The sequence below is a fragment of the Asterias amurensis genome, chromosome 20 (assembly GCF_032118995.1).
Source record: "Asterias amurensis chromosome 20, ASM3211899v1".
NCBI classification, from domain to species: Eukaryota; Metazoa; Echinodermata; class Asteroidea; order Forcipulatida; family Asteriidae; genus Asterias; species Asterias amurensis.
In genome coordinates, this window is record NC_092667.1 from 14,085,445 (window position 1) to 14,106,196 (window position 20,752).

The 20,752-nt window shown below is 39.8% G+C and overlaps 3 protein-coding genes across 3 annotated transcripts; 2 read left to right on the forward strand and 1 right to left on the reverse strand.

The window, feature by feature from the left end:
* Positions 1-4,071: 4,071 nt before the first annotated feature.
* On the reverse strand, positions 4,072-8,458 carry LOC139952640 (uncharacterized). Its single transcript, XM_071951845.1, has 2 exons — positions 8,266-8,458; positions 4,072-7,467 (listed from the first exon to the last, which is right to left on the reverse strand). Exon 2 carries the CDS (start codon positions 7,375-7,377, stop codon positions 5,710-5,712), a length of 1,668 nt encoding a protein of 555 aa, XP_071807946.1. The 5' UTR covers positions 7,378-7,467; positions 8,266-8,458; the 3' UTR covers positions 4,072-5,709.
* A 1,574-nt stretch (positions 8,459-10,032) lies between these two features.
* On the forward strand, positions 10,033-13,770 carry LOC139952426 (uncharacterized). Its single transcript, XM_071951552.1, has 4 exons — positions 10,033-10,193; positions 11,287-11,418; positions 11,871-12,027; positions 12,835-13,770. Exons 1-4 carry the CDS (start codon positions 10,091-10,093, stop codon positions 12,905-12,907), a joined length of 465 nt encoding a protein of 154 aa, XP_071807653.1. The 5' UTR covers positions 10,033-10,090; the 3' UTR covers positions 12,908-13,770.
* Positions 13,771-16,484: 2,714 nt separating this feature from the next.
* On the forward strand, positions 16,485-19,730 carry LOC139952747 (uncharacterized). Its single transcript, XM_071951968.1, has 4 exons — positions 16,485-16,599; positions 18,066-18,197; positions 18,433-18,589; positions 19,179-19,730. Exons 1-4 carry the CDS (start codon positions 16,485-16,487, stop codon positions 19,249-19,251), a joined length of 477 nt encoding a protein of 158 aa, XP_071808069.1. The 3' UTR covers positions 19,252-19,730.
* Positions 19,731-20,752: the final 1,022 nt, after the last annotated feature.

A 20,752-nucleotide genomic window follows, 5' to 3' on the forward strand; every position in this document is an offset into this window, starting at 1 on the left:
AAGATGAACAATTTAACCCAAGCGTATAGCATGACCATGAGTACGCGGGCATATTAAAGGAACACGTTGCCTTGGATCGGACGAGTTGGTCAAAACAAAAGCGTTTGTAACCGTTTTTTATATAATGCATATGGTTGGAAAGATGTTTTAAAAGTAGAATACAATGATCCACACAAGTTTGCCTCGAAATTGCATGGTTTTTCTTCTACTGTGCGAACCAACACGGTCGGCCATTTATGGGAGTCAAAATTTGACCCCCATAAATGGCCGACGTGTTAGTCGACGAGGTAAAAGGAAAACCACGCAATTTTGAGGCATGTTTGTGTGGATCATTGTATTCTACTTTTACAACATCGTTCTACCCATATGCATTTTATAAAAAAAACGGCTACAAACGCTTTTCAAAAACCAACTCGACCGATCCAAGGCAACGTGTTCCTTTAAAGTATTATGAATATTAAGTATTGGTAAGGTATTATACTGGATTGAGGGGGTGGGGGGGGGGGGGGAGAAACAGTACACAAATATGAATAAACTGTACTTTTATATGCAGCGCCAAAAACAAATGTCCCGAGGCGCTTCACTAAAGAATTTAACAATCAATTAATCAGTATTTAGTATGAAAGCTTACTGATAATGAAGTTCATAGTGTAACCTTTTGTTCTGTGAAATATTAATATTTCCCTCTGAAATTATGGTTTCATCAACTTGCTGGCCGAAGGTGTTTTTCTTTTATTGTTCTCTTGCAACTTCGACGACCAATTGGGTCCAAATTTTCAGTTAGTTGTTTTATGCATTATGTTGAGATTTACACATTGTATCTTGTGACTATTTACTCCGAGTACAAAGTGTGTATTCCTACTGCAAATTCATCGACAAATCGATTCTGTACATGGGTTAGACTATGGTTAGACCCTACGTTATCTGTTCTAAATGTGACGCAAAGATTTTTAATTAAGTTTTAATCCCATGCAGTTCCATGCAGCAAGCTTAAAACACTGGAAAGTGATATGCGTGGGAACCCCACGTGCACAAAGAGACGACTTGTACCCTACTGGCAGTCCCACGCCTTCCGAACCCAAAGTGTTGACGAATGATGACGTAACCTTTTGTTGACTCTAATGATTTTTCTTCCCCCCCCCCCCCTTCTCGCTAATGAGCAATGTGTCCGAAAGACAAGAACATCTGTTGATCGTATGGATATCTAAGCGGGTCATTAACCAGACATTGGAGTAGGTAGTAATTATACACTGGGGTGGCGTGGCCAGACGAAACATGGACGAATGTAGAATTATTCTCATGTCTCTTTTAATTTCAAAGTATTACTCAAATTCTTAAGATGGAGGAAGGGGATATCTAAGACGGCTCATAAGAACTTGACGCATCCTTCTCGGCCTCCTTCCTACAGTAGTGTAACACTTTGTTTATCTTATCGCATTTAGTTGAAGCCAAGTCGCAGTACAATGCTGCACCACACTAGAGTGTTGCAATATTTTTTAATATTAACAAAAATAAAATAAAACATGCTAAAGTGAATAAAAAATTAATTATTTGTGACAGTTTCTCCGCCTCTTTTGGCAAAACAAACCTAACTCCTGTTTGGTAGGTTAACTGTACAAATTTCTTCTTTAGCAAACAGATGAACCCTGCAGTTTTTAAAGACAGGTAGTAGACCCCAGAGCACAATGATGGATCACATTTCGACAGATTTCTTCGAAACATATAACCCTCATTCGAATCTTAGCTAGCTGTTTAGAAATAGATAAAGGGTATGCAAATGATTATGTTGACATGATCCGTTTACAATGCAGGTGACATCAATAATTGTCTGCAGTTTAGAGTTGCCATCCTCAAATATTTGCCTGATTTTCCCCCTTTATAGTACCGATTTAGAATTTCCACATTGAAAGCACTACGAAGAGTCGACACTGTAGTAATTTTCAAATGAAACAAAATTGCACGCGGTTGCACCCACACAAGACTTCTTTTGTGCAATAATCGTCAACTGGTGGCGCTATTTCAATTCTAATCACGCTGCAACTGACGCGTCCAAGATGGATTATCACCAAAATAATGTCATGCACGTTTCATGAGGTGTTGACAATAGACGTAGCCTCCGGGCGTTCACATCATCCACTCCTCACGAACTCTGGTCAACTCCAAGATCCAAGGCAGCAGCCTCTCAGCATTATTACCGCCTTGGAGACTTTTGCCTAAGGCCGAGTACGATCGTAAATTCTAGCCAAGTCCGCAATTTGTGCCAAAATGAAAGATGGATGGATGGGCTTGTATTTGGTTAGTGTACCAGTATAAACCATGTATACACTAATCGTAGACACCATGTCTAGACTCCATATGCGAGAATAAGAGTTGATATGTTTCTCTATGATGAGAGCAAAAAGTGTGCCCTGAGTGAACACTCGTATAGTATATAACCCACACGGTATGCCTATACGATAATACGATACAGGCACGGTATACAGTGTAGCCATAATTTCAGCTGCGAAGGTATGCTCAAAAAGCATTGGAAACCCTTGGTTAATTGCCAAAGACCAGTATTCTCACTTAGTCTATCCCAACATAGGTATACAATAACGAACCTGTGAAAATTTGGTCTCAATTGGTCATCGAAGTTGCAAGAGAATAATGAAATAAAAAAACACCCTTGATGCACATTATGTGCTTTTCATATCACTAAAAAGACGTCTTTTAAAATACGTATTTTAATAATTGAGTAAGAGATCACCTATTTCGCAAAAACAACGTTACGTTTAGTGGGAGCCGTGTCTCACAATGTTCCCAAAAACTATCTATTGCTTGTTGTTGCCAAGTAAGATTTTATGCTTAAAACTATTTTGAGTTATGACCAAAGTGTCCACATTTTTAGCATGCACATTATTACTTCTAAATAGAAAGAAAACAATACACCATTTTCACATTAGCAAACATAGCTTGCTGCAAATATTCAAAAACACCTATTAATATTGTTTTACATTTCTGGAAATGAAACGAAGGGTGCCTCATCAGTAAACCTAATCAGTGCAGCTTAAAGGCAGTGGACACTATTGGTAATTGTCAAAGACTAGCCTTCACAGTTGGTGTATCTCAACATATGCATAAAGTAACAAACCTGTGAAAATTTGAGCTCAATCGGTCATCGAACTTGCGAGATAATAATGAAAGAAAAAACACCCTTGTCACACCATGGTCACACGAAGTTGTGTGCGTTTCGCAGTTGATTTCGAGACCTCAAGTTCTAAATTTGAGGTCTCGAAATCAAATTGGTGGAAAAATTACTTCTGTCTCGAAAACTATGGCACTTCAGAGGGAGCTGTTTCTCACAATATTTTATACCATATACCTCTCCCCATTACTCGTCACCAAGAAAGGTTTTATGCCAATAATTATTTTGAGTAATTACCAATAGTGTCCACTGCCTCTAAGTTGTCTGCGTTTGTGTGCATGTACAACCAGTCCCAAGTGAAGCCATGGTTTCGAAAAGGCCCAGCGTACGCCCAGCGCTGTGTACGGCAACATCAATAGCGCCACCATTCTACTTCGATGTGGAGTCACGACTTCGCTCGTCCCCAGCGCCTTGCTTGAACCATAGAGCTTGAACCCTGGCCGCTGGGGCCAAGCGAAAGTTACGACACCCAAATGGTCCTGTTTCGCTCGGCCCCAGCGGCCAGGTCTATCCAGGACATGCGATTATGCGTGTATGCGATGGCCAGCGAGTGGTACTAAAGCAAAATTGCATCCAGGACCGGCTGGGATGGGCAAATCACCTTGCATAGATTCTTGTTCAGGAAGTACGTCATGCGTGCAGTGCATTGGGAGCATTGGGAGCATTTTCTTTCTAAACCAATGAGTGTGCTTGATACGTTTGCCCATCCCAGCCTCTTTGGTTAAGGCAAGGCGCTGGGTCCGAGCGAATGGTCCTGTATGACCAATGTAGTATCTTGCCTACCAGAAAGGTACTGGAATGTACAGGGTCACTCTTTTTGTGAAAACAACATGCATTATCTAAAATTAATAGCAGACTGTTTACAGTGTTAGGGAAGATGGCCCAAGCTTGCGATCCAAACCGAACCCTCGTCATCAGAGGCATAAACAAGTACAAAAACATATCCATTTATATCAAAAAAAGATAACAAGGACAATAGATAGATAGACAATCAAAGATATTTATATTTTAAATGTACTTTTAGCTGTTGTCTCAATTAGGACTCCAGCTGCGATGGCGTTTTTTAATCAATTAACAATTTCAATTCAACTCAGCTCAGCCTCTTGATCCAGATGTTCGAACTGAATGAATTCCCTACTACAATTTGCATAATACGCTTCGTGTTCTGCATTAAAGTTACAAGTTTAACTTCCGGACGATTTTACTTCACTATAAACTAAGCAATGCAACTCCTGCCCAACATATTCGTGAAACCAAGACAAATTAACAAAAATGCACAAGTTGTTAGTTATTTAACTGGCCTCACGTTTAAGCAGAAATAGAGCAAAAACAATAAAAGTAATACAAGATTCTGGTAGGGGTCATTAATCATTTCTAATAAATTCCTGGCAAATATTCTGCAAAGGATACATTTTAAATTTAATTTGATGAGATATTTTACACATGATTATACTAGCACCAAAAGTGTTTGTAAATAACGTTCGATTAAAGGGACACCATGCCTTGGATCGGGCGAGTTGGTCTATGGAAAGCATTTAAAACCGTTTGATAATTAATGCGTATGGTTATAAAGATTTATTAAAAGTAAGATATAATGATCCACACAAATATGCCTCAAATTGCACGAGTTTTCCTTATACGTCGTGAACTAAACATGGCACTCCAAATTGTGGAATCAAGTTTTTGACTCCATGGCCGATCGTGTTATTAGTTAGCAAAGTTTTCTATTAACCTTATGCATTTTATAACAAACTGTTTCAAATGCTTTTCATAGACATAAACCAACTTGCCCGATCCAAGACAAGTGTTAGTGCAAGGCTTAAGTCAAGTCTAGTTACATTGTGCACACACACGTTTACAACTCGAGAAGAAGCTTCACATTTCCGTTACCAGGAAATAAAATATTAACAATAGACTTTTGGAAACATCTTGAAATATCATTAGGTCGTTATCGGGCTGAAGCAGAGGGAATAAATTTACCTCTGCAGGCCAAAGATCATCAGGGCTAGAAACTTCTTCAATGCTTTGAGATAAACTTTAAATAATATCAAATTAAGCAGCACGTTTGTTGGTCTCTAAATGTAAAAGAGTGAAAAACACCACTCTTTACATTTCGAGCTGTCCCTCATATGGTTTTCAAAAAGAGTGGTGGTTATTTCACTCTTTTAGAGAGGTTTCACTTCAGGAGTGAGTGAAAAATCACTCAAAAAGATGCAAACTTTAATCTAAAAGAGCGGAAGACCACTCGAAAAAGAGTTGTCCTTCATATGGCTCTTCAAAGAGTGCCTTTTCACTCTTACATTCAAGTTTCAGGTTTCAGGTTTCAGGTTTATTTCCATACCATTTGTACATTATACAATACAGGGGGCAAATAATTATAGAACTTAATACCAGTATGTGGAGGTATACGCCTTTATTAATAACAATTATTTCAGTAATGGAGATGTAGGGTCATCAAAAGAACTGATGTAAAACAACTACTCAATGACACAAGTAACACGAACGGGATTCGAACCCATGACATGCTACTTTCTCTTGGAAGACAAAGGTGTTTTCGATAGGCCTTCACGCTTCTTCCTTTCGTGAATTCGAATATGTTCTCCAAGGTATCCGTTTCGTCTGAATGACTTCCCACATATTTCACACAGGAATTGTTTCTCTTCGAAGTGAGTTGCCCGATGGCTTCTCATGTTACCTTCAAGAAGGAATGGCCTATCGCAGATATCACAAGAATAAGGTTTCTCATCCGTGTGAATCCATCGATGTTTCCTCAGAGAGCTCTTATCTACGAATGCCTTCTTGCAAACTTCACATGCAAATGGTTTATGCTCGGAATGGATTCGTAAGTGATTAGTCAAGTCAGGAGACCGGGCGAAAGCCTTGCCGCAAGTCTTACACGCAAAGGGTTTCTCTGCTGCATGTACTCTCTGATGATGTCTGTTAAGGCAGCTGGACTGCAGGAACGATTTCCCGCAAATATCACATGAAAACGGTTTTTCATTCGTGTGAACCTTAGCGTGTACTCTAAGATTTCGTCCATGGACAAACGATTTATGACAAAGATCGCATGTAAATGGTTTCTCAGTGGTGTGGGTTCGCTTGTGTGCGGTAAGAGTGCACTTCCGCGCAAATGTTTTGCTGCAGATGTCGCATGAAAATGGCCTTTCCTTTGTGTGGATTAGCTGGTGGCGTTTGGATTGTCCGAGTTGTGCAAAGTGTTTTCCGCAGGTCTCACAACCAAAACGTTTCTCCTTCGTATGGACAACCTGATGAAGTCGAAGCTCACTTCTACGAGGGAAAAATTTCTCGCACAAACTACATCCAAATGGTCTTATACCTGTATGAATCTTGCGATGACTCGCTAGGTCGTTCAAGACCGAGAAGAACTTGTTACAGACGTCACACTGGTATGGCTTCTCACCTGAGTGGATCCGCATGGTGTGCTTCTTGAGGTAACTTTTATGTGTAAAGGACTTCTCACATTGATCGCATTTGAACAGGTTCTCCTTACTATGGGTTAACTGGTGAACTCTATAAGAGCTTAAGCGGGAAAAGGATTTCCCACATTCGTCACACATGAATGGTCTCTCATTGGTGTGCGTTCTCATGTGATTCTTCAGCTGATACTTCCGTGCGTATGAGTTCTTACAAACGCTACAGGAAAATGGTTTTTCATTGGTATGGATCTGGACGTGGCGTTTTAAAGCCCCGTTGTCTGGGAAAGCTTTGCCGCAGTGGCTACAAGCAAAATGGCGCTCCTTCGTGTGAACCAAACGATGCTGGCTTATGGTGCTTCTTTGGGCGAAAGTTTTACCGCACGTTTCACATGAGTAAGGCCTCTCTTTAGTATGAGTTCTTGTGTGATTTTTGAGACCGCCTTTGCGCGCGAAGGAGGCCCCACACTTGTCACAAATGTAAGGTCTTTCATTTGTATGTATTTTTCGGTGCCTTCTTCTGCTACTGTTGTGACCGAAAGTCTGCCCACATAAGTCACATGCAAACGGTTTCGCCTTAGTGTGAACCGACTTGTGATCTACTAGCTGGGCCGACTGTCCAAAGGATTTGCCACAAGTGGTGCATTTGAAGGGTTTATTCTTTCTGTGCACTGTGGTATGCACCTTCAAGTGATCTCGTCTCTTGAATGCTTTCCCACAGATATCACATTCAAACAACCTCTCATTTGTTTTTCCCATTGTTTGCCTTTCTATGAACTAAGAGACGAGTCGTCAGAACCTGGATGAGATAAAGCTTGGAGAGGTTCTTGTCGAGTTTCAGATAATTGTCTGAAAAATAACACATCACGTTTCTCTTTAGTTGGTTGTTAGGTTCAATAAAATACATCAACGAAGGCACTGGCCACTTTTGGTAATTGTGTGTTTTGTTTATTGATTGATTTATATTTGTTAATGGTTTTTATTTGTCTGTTTACTTATTCATTTATGTATTTTTATTATTTATTTTCCACAATAATCATATAATAATAACTAATTCTCATACGGTGCATTTTACATTAACAGTATCAATGCGCTTTACATTAGTGCCCTGGTCATAGGGCCAATAATTATAATTCATTTAATCTTTCTCAGCTCTATGGGGAGTATACAGCGCAGGGCTGCCATGGCGCTCTAACTGCTTTTTCAAACACGATATCAACATCTACCATTGGAGGTACCCATCCTGCTCAAGGACACACTTGTCACAACCGGGATTCGAACCCACACTCCTTCGACTTAATCGTTTATTCATTATCACTAAGTATACGCAGACCCTCTTGAAAGGCCGGCCGATCGTGTGCATGACCGTTTTACGTCCTACTGGCGTCCCATACACACGCCATTCTACCCTTGGATCTGTAACCCAGCTTGAACCTTCACACAAAACAACTCATGCTTACAGACTGTTATATGAAAATAGAATAGAGCAAAGGATATGAACGAGACACGTTGCATAAACAATATGTACACATAGGGCAAACTAACTGTAGTTTACACCAGACCAGCATGCAGATGTTAGGTTTTTAAAAATCGTCAGTATATAACTTAGACTGAAGTGAATGTAACTTGAAAATAAACAACACTTACCATGCTATACCTATCTATACACGTGAAGGAAGAAAGCTTAGGTCTGTACAGTTTGCTGCTCGACACGTTGCAATGCTCGACACGTTGCAAGATGCATCCGCTGGATGTACTGAGCTGTGCACAAATGCACACCCACCCTCCTAATAGTAATACGTGTAGACGTCGTACTGGGGTGGCAGTGCGGAAGTGCAAGGACCCGAATTTACAACAAGAAGTTAGGAATTACCAATAATGTATCCTGACCAAAGAACCCATGCAGAATAGGGAGGTCCAAATTGGGGGGGGGGGGGGGCTGCTTTACCGCTGCAGACGCCCCATAGAATCATGTGCTTTTAGACACTTCAGACTTTTACTCAGACCTTGGTTATGAGACACTGGACACTATTGGTAATTGTCAAAAACCAGTCTTCTCACTTGGTGTATCTCAACATGTGCATCAAATAACAAACCTGTGAAAATTTGAGCTCAATTGGTCGTCGAAGTTGCGAGATAACTATGAAATAAAAAAACACCCATGTCAGCGGTGCTGTGTGCTTTCGGATGCTTGATTTCGAGACCTCAGATTCTAAACCTGAGGTCTCGAAATCAAATTCGTGGAAAATTACTTCTTTCTTGAAAACTATGTCACTTCAGAGGGAGCCGTTTCTCACAATGTTTTATACTATCAACCTCTCCCCATTACTCGTTACTAAGTGAGGTTTTATGATTATAATTATTTTTTAAAATTACCAATAGTGTCATCTGCCTTTAGAGCGGTTGGACCCTTACGATAAACAATATTGTCCAAGGCCCACACTTTGTGTATCACAACTTCTATATAAAAAAAACAAGCCTGTGAAAATGTAGGCCCAAGTCGGTCATCGATATCGAGAATTGATGATTTAATGTTTTCTCAAAAGCTAGAGCATTTCATGGAATAATATTTCAAGAGAAGTCTTTCACCATTACGTTCTGTAAACCCTGTCAGTTAATTGTAAAATCTGGGACATTTCTTTTCTGTACCGAGAGTGTCCAATGGCTTTATTATGTGAAAGGGAATATTAAAGAAGATCTTTAAAGAAGTAATTCCAGCTTAGCAGCATGGTATTCGCGCTTAAAGACGCTGGAAACATTGGTAATTGTCAAAACTAGTATTCACAGTTTATGGATCTCAACATATGCATAAAATAACAAACTTGAGAAAAACTGAGCAGTATTAGGTTTTATGCTAATAATTATTTTGAGTAACTACCATTAGTGTGCACTACCTTTGGAAAATACACGGTGGAGGTCACTTGTAATTATGAAATTAAATAGTGCGCTTGCTGAAAAATTAATTACACTTTTATTTTTATTTTCAAATTGTTTCAGTAATGGAGGTAGGTATAGTAATCAAAAGAACCGATGTGAAAAAAACACGTGGGTAATTATCTCTTGGGTGTTTTCCTTCTTCAGAGGACCGTGTTATTTATTCCATCAGTTTATAATTGCTCATTTAAAGACAGTTGGTAATAGAGTCAGTATAGTGTCCCGAGTCTACTTAACATCTGTTTGCAGAGCAATCTCCCTCAAATCGAGACATTTCTATTCTGAGGAACCTCATAGAAATTACACAATTATTTTTGAGCTAACAAAAACCAAAAATCCCTTTTTTAATTGGTGTGTCTAATAATAACTTTCATAAATTTAGAAAAACTGTTCTAAAACATCACGTGGTTCACCGATTGTAAAACTGTGACTGTTATAAGGTGATTTCGCTTATAAAAGACTCATTCTTGAGCACAGCACTTGGCACAGACGGTTAAACAAAATTCATCAATCTTGCCTTATTGTCTCGCATCCAGTTATGTCTCGCATCCAGCTCGTATGTGTACTTCTGTTCCTTGGTGAATTGCTTGCACCAAGTGTGAATGCAGCTGAACATGGCAGGGAAATCCGAAGCTTTGAAGGTACATGGTTATAACTTTAATCATTCGAGATGTATTATCAAGTTCAGATTCAAAACTTGTAATTTCAAAAAATGGTTACTTGATAATCTTACAATAAAACTGGTGGGTGGTGGTCTATTCCGCTTAATAGATTTACCTTAAAGACTCTGGACACTATTGGTAATTGTCAAAGACCAGTCTTCTCACTGAGTGTATCTCAACATATGCATAAAATAACAAACCTGCGAAAAGTTGAGCTCGATTAGTCGTCGAAGTTGCGAGATAACTATGAAATAAAAAAAACACCCTTGTCATTACGAAGTTGCGTGCTTTCAGATGCTTGATTTCGAGACCTCAAATTCTAAACTTGAGGTCTCGAAATCAAATTCGTGGAAAAGTACTTCTTTGTCAAAAACTACGTCACTTCAGAGGGAGCCGTTTCTCACAATGTTTTATATTATTAACCTCTCCCCATTACTCGTTACCAAGTGAGGTTTTATGCTCATAATTATTTTGAGTATAATTACCAATAGTGTCCACTGCCTTTAATCATTCGAGATGTTTTGTCAAGTTCAGATTCAAAACTTGTAACTTCAAAAAATGGTTACTTGATAATCTTACAATAAAACTGGCGGGTGGTGGCGTATTCCGCCTAGTAGATTTATCTTAAATAGACGTTGCAAAGAAAAGAAACTTTGGTTTACTTTATCAATGTTGTTTTAAAGAAAAGTATATCACACCAAAGTTTAGTTGTATTTATTTTTAGTTTATTTTGTATCGATCGTTCGTTGGGTGAGGGTAGGGATGTTTGTATGTTGGGCTGTTTGTTTTTGTTTCTTAGGGTGTTTGTATCTTTGTTTGTGCGGCGTTTGTGTCTTTGTTTCTTTGTTTTTTGTTGATTTCCTCATTTTTGTCTTTTCCATATTCTACAGCCAATCAGTTCCAGGCAATCAGCAATTAGAAACTTAAATCGAATTTTCTCATAATTTTATAGTTACAGCAGACAGAAGAATGTCCGTTGTGTATGCTGAAGCAGTGCATCGTTGCATTACAAGTGTCTTAAAAAAATAGCTCCTAAAGAAAAGACTTGTTTTCTTTTTTGCTGTTCCTCCAGACGTAATTCTAGCACTGACGGATAAGATAGATGGCTTACTCGTTACACATAAATTGGATGAAGAGATGGACATGTGGCACCCAGACGCCTATCTTCTACTTGAAGGAATCCCTCTCGCTCACGGATTGGAAGGTAATGGACTTCTCTGAGCTTGTTTGATTTATATACGTATTATTATTTTTATTTTATTTTTTGAGATGACGAGCATTGGTTTACCGCCACAATTGGGTATCAATAATAAGAAATAGAGGGAAAAAGCAAAGCAATGAAAACATTCGATACAAATTCATTTGGTTTGCGTTAAAAACATGTGTATATCTATATTTACCAGGCAGAGTTTGATCTTAAGAGAACTGTCTTGCTAATCTACTACCGCGGAGTAGATTGTTCAGGAGACTTCTCAGTCCTGAAAAGAACTGTCCTGCCTTTTAACCACTACCTGACAGAGGTTTGAAAATCTGCTGGGACTACTACTTTAACTTATATGATCGTTATTAACTGCACTACCGCGGAGTGAGGGATCATGGTCTTAACGTTTCGACTAGCTTACCCTCAATAAAAAATAAATGTTTTCATCCCCGTAGCGATTCGTAAAGTTGAGGAAACGGCAGGTGGCGCACTTCACAGGATGACAAGAGATTACATCGACGTGGTACCAAAGGAGGAAGGGGCTGAATACGTTTACGTCGTATATAACGAAAAATGGTACAATCAGGAGGAAGCACTGATTGCTGACAAGAAGTAAGTTTACCCTTCAATAGGAGACTTTTGGGACGCTTGGTGGCAGCAGACTTTCCAGGTAAATCCCATTGATTTTGGTAATGTGCGCATGCTCAGAGCTACGTAAACAATGGAAATTTACCTGTAGGTCTGCTGCCACCTAGCGTTTCAAAGTCTCCCATTATATAGACCCTTCTATCTCATGAGTTTCGGGGTTTCATTCATTCATTCAAACTGATATTTATTAGTGGGTAGGTCTGCATGTTCTCCTGAACATCTGACGTCACACCTCGAGACTCGTTACGCCAGAGAGTGGCCTCGAACCAACGACAGTGTTGTGACGGTCACGTGGTACGGCTGTAGGGATTGCAATTTTTTCTGCACTACGAAATTGCCTCTGTCGCTTTTTTAGTGGAAAACAAGGAACATTTTTGAGGATGGCAATTTGTAAAGTAAAACAAAAAATATCGATTAAGGTATCACGATAAGTTTGGATTTATTGTGTACGTACATAATACGTTCTGTACGTACACAATAATTTTTGATTTATTGTGCACATACACGACAATATTTTGTTTTAATTATGTATAGCGGCAACACGCTACCGTATTAATTATCTCTTTGTTATCGTTACAAACAAAATTGTCTTCACCAAAACTCTGATTAGACGGATCAAACCTGTCACTCTCACATTTAGACAATATTTAGACAGAGAGTGGCAGGGGTTGATCAGTGGGAGAGGGAGGGCGCCAAAACACCTCATGCAAATCGGCTTTGAAATCTGACTAGACTCGAAACCTGATTGGTTTTGTTTTTTATGTTCTACAGGTGTGTGTTGATCTGGCGTAATACTGACCAGGGCTACAAGATTGCCGTTGTAATGGTCAACTCCAACAAGTAAGACCGTGTCCGAATTTATGGCTACGGCTGCGGCTACGACCGTTGCCAGGGGTGTTGCTAAGGGCGTCCTATACTTCAATGCATGATGACGCGGCAATCAAGCCGTAGCCGTTGCCGTAGCCGCCAATTCGGTTCCGGCCTAATTATAGCGGTTCCAGATTTTCTCTCATATTGATGATTAGTGGACTTTTTAAGGGACTTTTTAAATTTTAAGGGATGTCATTGGTATTGTTATTATAAAATTCTAAGGGTTGTAATTGGTAATATTGTTATAAGTTCTTATGGATTTTTTGGATGGAATTAGGTATGAGATCAATTATTGACTTCAGTCACCTTTAGTTGAACGTACGTCGACCCTTTTCGAAACTACGGCTTCGGCTCCAGATTCGGTTCAGGCTACTAGCTTGGCCCCGCGGTTGGTTTGCGTACGTGCTCATGGCTTTAGGCGAGAAAACGGAGCCTGAAGCTGAATCCAAAGCCGAAGCCGTGTATTCGAAAAGGGCAAAAATATTCAACCATCTAACATCAATAGTTTAAAAAAAAAACTGCTCGGCTTCTTCAATGAAGATTGGCCCTTGAAAACTCACATTGTGGTGGCTCGTTATGAAGCCTAGGTACCAGACAGTTACCTTTGGCCAACAACATCATTGATTGCTAATTGCAACATTGAACAATAATTATTCTCAGTAAAATACGTAGGTAATTGTTTAACCATTGGTTTGATTTCACGCTTCAAATTGAAGATACCAATATAGGCTCACGAGTGATGTATTGGTTTCAAAACACCAATCTGTATAATTATTATCTTGATTGTTTTTAAAGTATGACGTCAGCATATAATAAACCACTCGATGATGCCGCGAGACAGTGCTATTATTGTCAGCAGTTTGTTTGTAAGTGGTGTACCCCATTTTTTATTAATTATTACGTAATATACTGTGACAACAGCAATATAGAAAACACTTCAGACATGAAGCCTGTTATCATGCATCTGAAAACACACAAAGTATTCTCTTCAATTTTGATGACCAATGAGCCCGCTTTTCGCAAGTTTGTTATTTTGTGCATATGTTGAGATAAACCAAGTGAAAATACTGGTCTTTGACAATGGGAGACTTTTGAAAGCTCTGCCACTAGAGGGCAGCAGACCTACCAGGTAAGGGTGCACAACTCCTATAGCAAACAATGGTAAATGCTAAAAGTTCAAAAATACTCAAAAAATATTTAGAAGTGTCTCAGCCTCTTGAAAATTAAATCAGATGCATTGTCATATACAACTAAACTTTAGATTTCTTCTCAAGTTTTGGTAGGTCAGCATTTTGGAATTTTTGCTAATTATTCTAGAACTTAGAAGAAACACTCCCCAAAACTCATGCACACCCGCTTGTTATCCTTGGGGAACTCGTGTCCAGTACGTCCTGTTCCAGAACAGTTTGGTTTATGCTGGCAATGTCTTATGAAAAACAAAATACAGTTTGGCTAAATCTAAAATACAAAATCAAAAACACGCAAAACACAAGGTATTTGCTGTCATCAGTGACCGTCATCATGCTTCTCCTATTCCCAAGTTGTTGACATTACCTGGTGAAGAGCGCCCTCTCTTGGTGATTGGCAGATAGTCTAAAGTTTCCCATTACCAAACATGTCCAATGCCTTATAGTCAATTTGAAAGAGATTGAGTTCACCCCATGCAAACTATGGGTGCGTTCAATTAGCTACCCCGCAGTGCTCACAAGCTCCTGACAAGAGCTAAACGAACGATCACACTCGCCCCCTCGTGGTGACGGCATGCACCTCAGGTCACCCCCAAGTGACCCACTCCACAAGCAGGGCACTGGGGGCTTACCTGGGCGAGCCTCGTCAAAGCTATTCGAACGTCACTGCATTTATCCAATGATACCATCATATATTTTATGATGGCCAACAAAAATCATTGCTTGGTAAAATGAAATTCCCGGCCAAGACTCCACGCAATTGATACGCTAAAAGTAAACAGCAGCTAAATACGAGTTATAAGCAATCACTCCTGGAGTCGCCGCTAACACCTTTTCTCTCTCAATCTTTGCTCTTCTCAGCTTTCGTACACTTCTACCGCTCCACTTGACATTGTCTGTAGCGGCGGTGCCGGTCGACTGGTAGAGGCGCCGCTGGTAGACTGGGCCCCTGTCTTTAAGTACCAGCTATTCAGATCCAGTGATTCTATTGGGTACCATTGGATAAATGCAGTGACTGAAAGCTACCGTAGCTGGGTTTGTTTTGATTGGTTGGCCAATCAAAACACAGACATGGAAAGCTTACTTTCGGTCGTCCGCACGTGTGTGTCCACGTGTGTGGTATTATTATTGCTTGGTAGTTTGAGTAGAATTTGTGCGTATCTCTATGCAAGGTCAAAGGTCAAACTACACGCCGGTCTCTGGCGTTATTCACGAGCCTCGAAGAATGACGTCAGATGTTCAGGCTACACTGGGTGCGTTCGTTTAGCTTCCCTAGGTCGACCCCGGTGTGCCCCGGTACGTTCGAATAGCTTTGACGGGGCTCACCCGGGTCAGCCCCCAGTGCCCTGCTTGTGGAGTGGGTCACTTGGGGTGACCCGAGGTGCATGCCGTCACCACGAGAGGGCGAGTGTAATCGTTCGATTAGCTCTTGTCAGGGGCTCACCCAAGTGAGCACAGCGGGGTCGACCCAGGGAAGCTTATCGAACGCACCCACTGCTGGCGGCCCAAGCAGGCCGATCGGTAAATCTGGTCACCAGAGAGGGCGCTCTCTGGCTTAAGTTTCTGCTTCGTGTAATTTCATTACTTGCTGTGTGCAAATAAACCCCCAAAGAAACAGGCGGCAGAAAAGACAGTATTTGTACAACCTTGTGTCATTTAAAACTGTGTACAACGCAACCCACGGTCAACGCTACACTGTCAAGCAAGAGGCGTGTCATAATGATGTTATGGTGCTGTTAATTTCAAAGCTCATTTGTCACAATGTTTGCATGACGGATTTGTAAGAGGATAATAACAATAATTTCTAGCTGGCATTATGAACAACATTTTTAGCACCCCTGGGGTGGATTTCACAAAGGTAGTCCTAACTTAGGACTAGTCCTAGGCAATGCTAAGAGATAGGACCAGTCCTCAGTTAGGACCAGTAACTCATTCTCACTTAGGACTGGTCCTATGTCTTAGCATTGCCTAGGACTAGTCCTAAGTTAGGACTACCTTTGTGAAATCCACCCCAACTAACCTTGTGTCAATGCCTTCGGCTTTGGAGAGCCGCAAACAAAAGCGATAGAAATTTATGAATTTCTAAGGGATACTAATTCTTAAAAGGCCCTAAAGTAATTATACAAAAAATTTCTGATGATACTGGTACGAGTTTTGATCTACCAATCTAATATACCTTTTATAATTGGTGTGTCTAATGATAACTTTCATAAATGATGGGCGTGTCTTAGGAAAACTGCTCTAAAACATCACGTGGTTCACCGATTGTAAAAATTTCGCTTATAAAAGACTCATTTATCTTCAGCACAGCACTTGGCACACGCGGTTAAACGAAATTCATCAATCTTGTCTATTATTTGGCAGATGAACGCAGTTATGTCTCGCATCCAGCTCGTATGTGTACTTCTGTTCCTTGTTGCATTGCTTGCACCAAGTGTGATTGCAGCTGAGCATGACATGGAAGTCCGGAACTTTACTGGTAAATATTTAAAATTGACATCATTCAAAATGCAGTCTTATCACAGGTGCAGAGGTATTAAAGGCAGTGGACACTATTGGTAATTACTCAAAATAATTATTAGCCTAAAACCTTTCTTGGTGACGAGTAATGGGGAGAGGTTGATGGTACAAAACATTGTGAGAAACGGCTCCCTCTGAAGTGGCATAGTTTTCGAGAAAGAAGTAATTTTCCACGAATTTGATTTCGAGACCTCAGATTTAGAACTTGAGGTCTCGAATCAACCATCTAAACGCACACAACTTCGAGTGACAAGGGTGTTTTTTCTTTCGATGACCGTTTGTTATTTTATGTATATGATGAGATACACCAAGTGAGAAGACTGGTCTTTGACAATTACCAATTGTGTCCACTGTCTTTAATACATGGTAATTTCAAAACTTGGAATCGTACAATAAAACTAGATGTGTTGCTGTGGCCTAAGCACTTAGTAGATTTACTGTAACTAAACGTTTGAAGAAAAAAAAGAAAAAAACTTTGGTTTACTTTATCAATGTTATGTCACAGGAAAGTATACCACACTAAAGTTTTGTTTTACTTGTTTTGTTACAGCGGGTAGAAGAATGTCTCTCGGGTGTGCCGAAGCGCACCCCGTACATCATGTTTGCATATAGATTGCCTTAAAGACAATGGACACTATTGGTAATTGTCAAAGACCAGTCTTCCCACTTGGTGTATCTCAACATATTATGCATAAAATAACAAACCTGTGAAAATTTGAGCTCAATTGGTCGTCGAAGCTGCGAGATATTAATGAAATAAAAAACACCCTCGTCACACTAAGTTGTGTGCTTTCAGATGCTTGATTTCGAGACCTCGAATTCTAAACATGAGGTCTCGAAATCAAATTCGTGGAAAATTACTTCTTTCTCGAAAACTACGTTACTTCAGAGGGAGCCGTTTCTCATATTGTTTTATACTAGCTGTCAACAGCTCCCCATTACTCGTCAAGTAGGGTCTTATGCGATTAATTATTTTGAGTAATTACCAATAGTGTCCACTGCCTTTAAAGGCGCTGTACACGTTTGGTTATTACTCAAAATATACATTACCATAAAAACTTACTTGATAACGAGCAACGGACAGCTGTTGATAGTACAACACATTGTGAGAAACGACTCCATCTGAAGTATTTGAGAAAGAGGTAATTTATCATTAAAATAATAAAAGACTTCTGACTAGAAGCCTTTTATTCATATCTAGCTGAAAGCACACTAAGGGTGATTTTTCTTTCATCAATTTCTTGCAACTTCAATAACCAAATAAGCCAAAATTTTCACAGGTTTGTTATTTTTTGCATATGTTGGGACACACCAATGAGAATACTGTTCTTTTACAATTACCAATCGTGTTCAGTGCCTTTAAACCAAATTTCTGTTTGACACGGCCTTAATAAAGAAGAGACTTTTTATTTTGCTGTTCCCCAGATACAATGATAGCACTAACGGAAACTTTAAATGCTGATTTCGCTGATCGGGAATGGGATAAAGAGATGACCATGTGGCTTCCAAACGCCTATCTTTCACTTGAAGGAATCCCTCTGGTCCATGGAAAGGAAGGTAAAAAAAAGCTTCGGTTAATTAATGTATGTCTCTAGACGTATTTGTTGGTATGCTTTTGTTTTAGATGATCAGCATTGGTTTATACACCGCCACTAATGCTGAGTGTATCATCAATAAGAAAAGAAAAAGAAAAAAATTGAAACATTTAGATAAATGCATTTAAATAAAAATACAACTATTTAAAAAGGTTATGAGGAAGTATAATAATGACTATGTTTTTTCATCCTGGTAGCTATTCGTCAAGTTAATGTAACGGCAGACGGCCAGCTCAAGACCATTACATCTGAGTACATCGAGGTAACACCGAACGAGGAAGGGGCTGACTACGTGTACGTCCTGTATACCGAAAAATGGCACGATCAAAACGGAAACCTCGTTGGTGACAAGAAGTAAGTTTACCCTTTCTTTTATTAGACCCTACTATCTCATGAGTTGGGGGGGGGGTCCGGGGTGGATCTATATATAGCCTGAACATCTGACGTCACAAATACGTCAGAGAGCGATCTCGAACCAATGGCAATGGGTTTTTTTCTTTCTGCACTACGAAGTTGCCACTGTCGCTTTTTCAATGGGAAATTGTTTTGCCTAACTCAATTAACAAAAACAACAGGACAATTTTGAGGATGGCAATATTATTCTTAAATACAAAAATCTCTCTTGTAAGTTATCATGTACGTACACGATAAGTTTGAATTTATTGTGTACGTACACGATAAGAGAGAGGTTTTGTTTTATTCATTTGGCGGCAACACGCTTCCGTATTAATTTTAATATCTCTCGTAATTTTTGTAAGTATTGCACACAAAATTGTCTTCACCATACTCTAATACCACGGATCAAATTCGCCTAGCACATTAGACAGAGGTCGGCAGGGGTGGTCAGTGGATGGGAGGGGGGGGGCAAACATCTCAGGATGGCTGGATTCTAGATCTTATTGGATGAAACATATTCTGATTGGAGTGTTTTTATATCCTACAGGTGTCTGGTGGTATGGTGTAATACTGACCAGGGCTACAAGGTTGCTATTTTAATGGTCAACTCCAACGTGTAATCAGAGCCAAGTTCAACGGTTCCGGATTTTTTCTCCTAAATGATTATGTGGACTTAGGAACTTTGGTAATTGTTACAATTTTCGATGGATTTGAAGTATTAGATAAACTGACTTCAGTCACCTTTAACCATGGCTTCGGCTCCGGATTCGGCTCAGGCTAGCCTGGCCCCGCGGTTGTTTGATGCGCGTGCTTTGCGTACGTGCTCAGGGTTTCAGACCAGAGAACGGATCAGCCTGAAGCCGTATCAAAAGCCGAAGCCGTGTATTCGAAAAGGGCCAAAATATCCAACCATCTAACATCAACAGTTACTATTCAGCTTCATCAATGAAGATTGGCCCTTGAAAACTCAAATTCCAAGGTGGCTCGTTATGAAGCTTAGGTACCAGACTGGTTACCTTTGGCCAACAACATCATGTTCAAACATTGAGTGCTTATTGCAAAATTCCCAGTAAAATACGTAGGTAATTGTTTAACTATTGGTTTATTTTTATGTTTCAATAGACCTTTCTTTTGTTGATAAACAAACCGCCTTGGTTGACATGGTCGGCCGAATGTTAGTAAAACACTAAATCTTAAAAACAGATGTTTTAACCAAATTCAACATTTTCTGCAAATTTTTCAATTAAACAAAATACCTCTCATGATAAGTTGCTTTGTTTTAAACAAAATCAACAAATTTTGTTACATTGTTACCAAAAATAGCGATCTATTCTTGATGTGCACTTATGGCTTTCCATAGTTTTCCAATCTGGGTTGGCAAAAACTCGGGCTGAGGCGTTGCAAAAGAAAGGTCTATAAGAAGACACCAGTACGGATGGCTGTCATTTAGCTCACTTTTTAATGATTCTAGGCTCACGAGTGATGTATGCGGTTTCCTTGCAAGTATGTATCCATGATACACGAACCTGTATATCTTGTTTATTTTTAAAGTATGACGTCAGCCTTAACATTAAACCACTCAATGATGTCACGAGACATTGTTGTTATTATTGTCAACAGTCCGTTTGTATTATGTTTTGTACCCGATTTCGTTAATTACTACGTAATTTACTGTGACAGCAAAGTAAATGAGAAACCCAATCCATAATATGTTCTACAGCACACCTTGGTCCAAAAACAAGAAAATTACTTCTTCTTTTTTTTCTTTTTTTAGGGTTTTAAGCCTAAATTGAAGTAAATTTTTATGAAGTTTTCACGTCACAGCAACCTAAATGTCAACTAACCCCCTACAAAATATCCACTGTGGAATGGTCTTATTTCGTTTCACACCCGGTGTTACACGCTGGCCTTGCTGCAGTATAGCCTTTTGTTCAAGGCGTTCGTGGCATACACAGCAGAGCGACTAGAACGGGAGACCACGCAAGTCGAGTGGCGATCGCGTGCGTAGTCTCCAATTCCAGTCACTTGGATCGCGGCTCTCAAAAGACACGAAGGCCTCGGCAAAATGTTAGCTGGGGTGCTTACAATGTTGTTCATAATGCAAGCTAGAAAGTATTACTA

Excerpts from the sequence above, each read along its gene's own strand:
- LOC139952640 (XM_071951845.1), bottom strand. The coding sequence starts at position 7,377 with ATGGGAAAAACAAATGAGAGGTTGTTTGAATGTGATATCTGTGGGAAA.
- LOC139952426 (XM_071951552.1), top strand. The coding sequence starts at position 10,091 with ATGTCTCGCATCCAGCTCGTATGTGTACTTCTGTTCCTTGGTGAATTG. Across the intron at positions 10,194-11,286 it reads GGAAATCCGAAGCTTTGAAG|ACGTAATTCTAGCACTGACG; the intron begins GTACATGGTTAT and ends CTGTTCCTCCAG. Across the intron at positions 11,419-11,870 it reads TCTCGCTCACGGATTGGAAG|CGATTCGTAAAGTTGAGGAA; the intron begins GTAATGGACTTC and ends TCATCCCCGTAG.
- LOC139952747 (XM_071951968.1), top strand. The coding sequence starts at position 16,485 with ATGAACGCAGTTATGTCTCGCATCCAGCTCGTATGTGTACTTCTGTTC. Across the intron at positions 16,600-18,065 it reads GGAAGTCCGGAACTTTACTG|ATACAATGATAGCACTAACG; the intron begins GTAAATATTTAA and ends GCTGTTCCCCAG. Across the intron at positions 18,590-19,178 it reads AACCTCGTTGGTGACAAGAA|GTGTCTGGTGGTATGGTGTA; the intron begins GTAAGTTTACCC and ends TATATCCTACAG.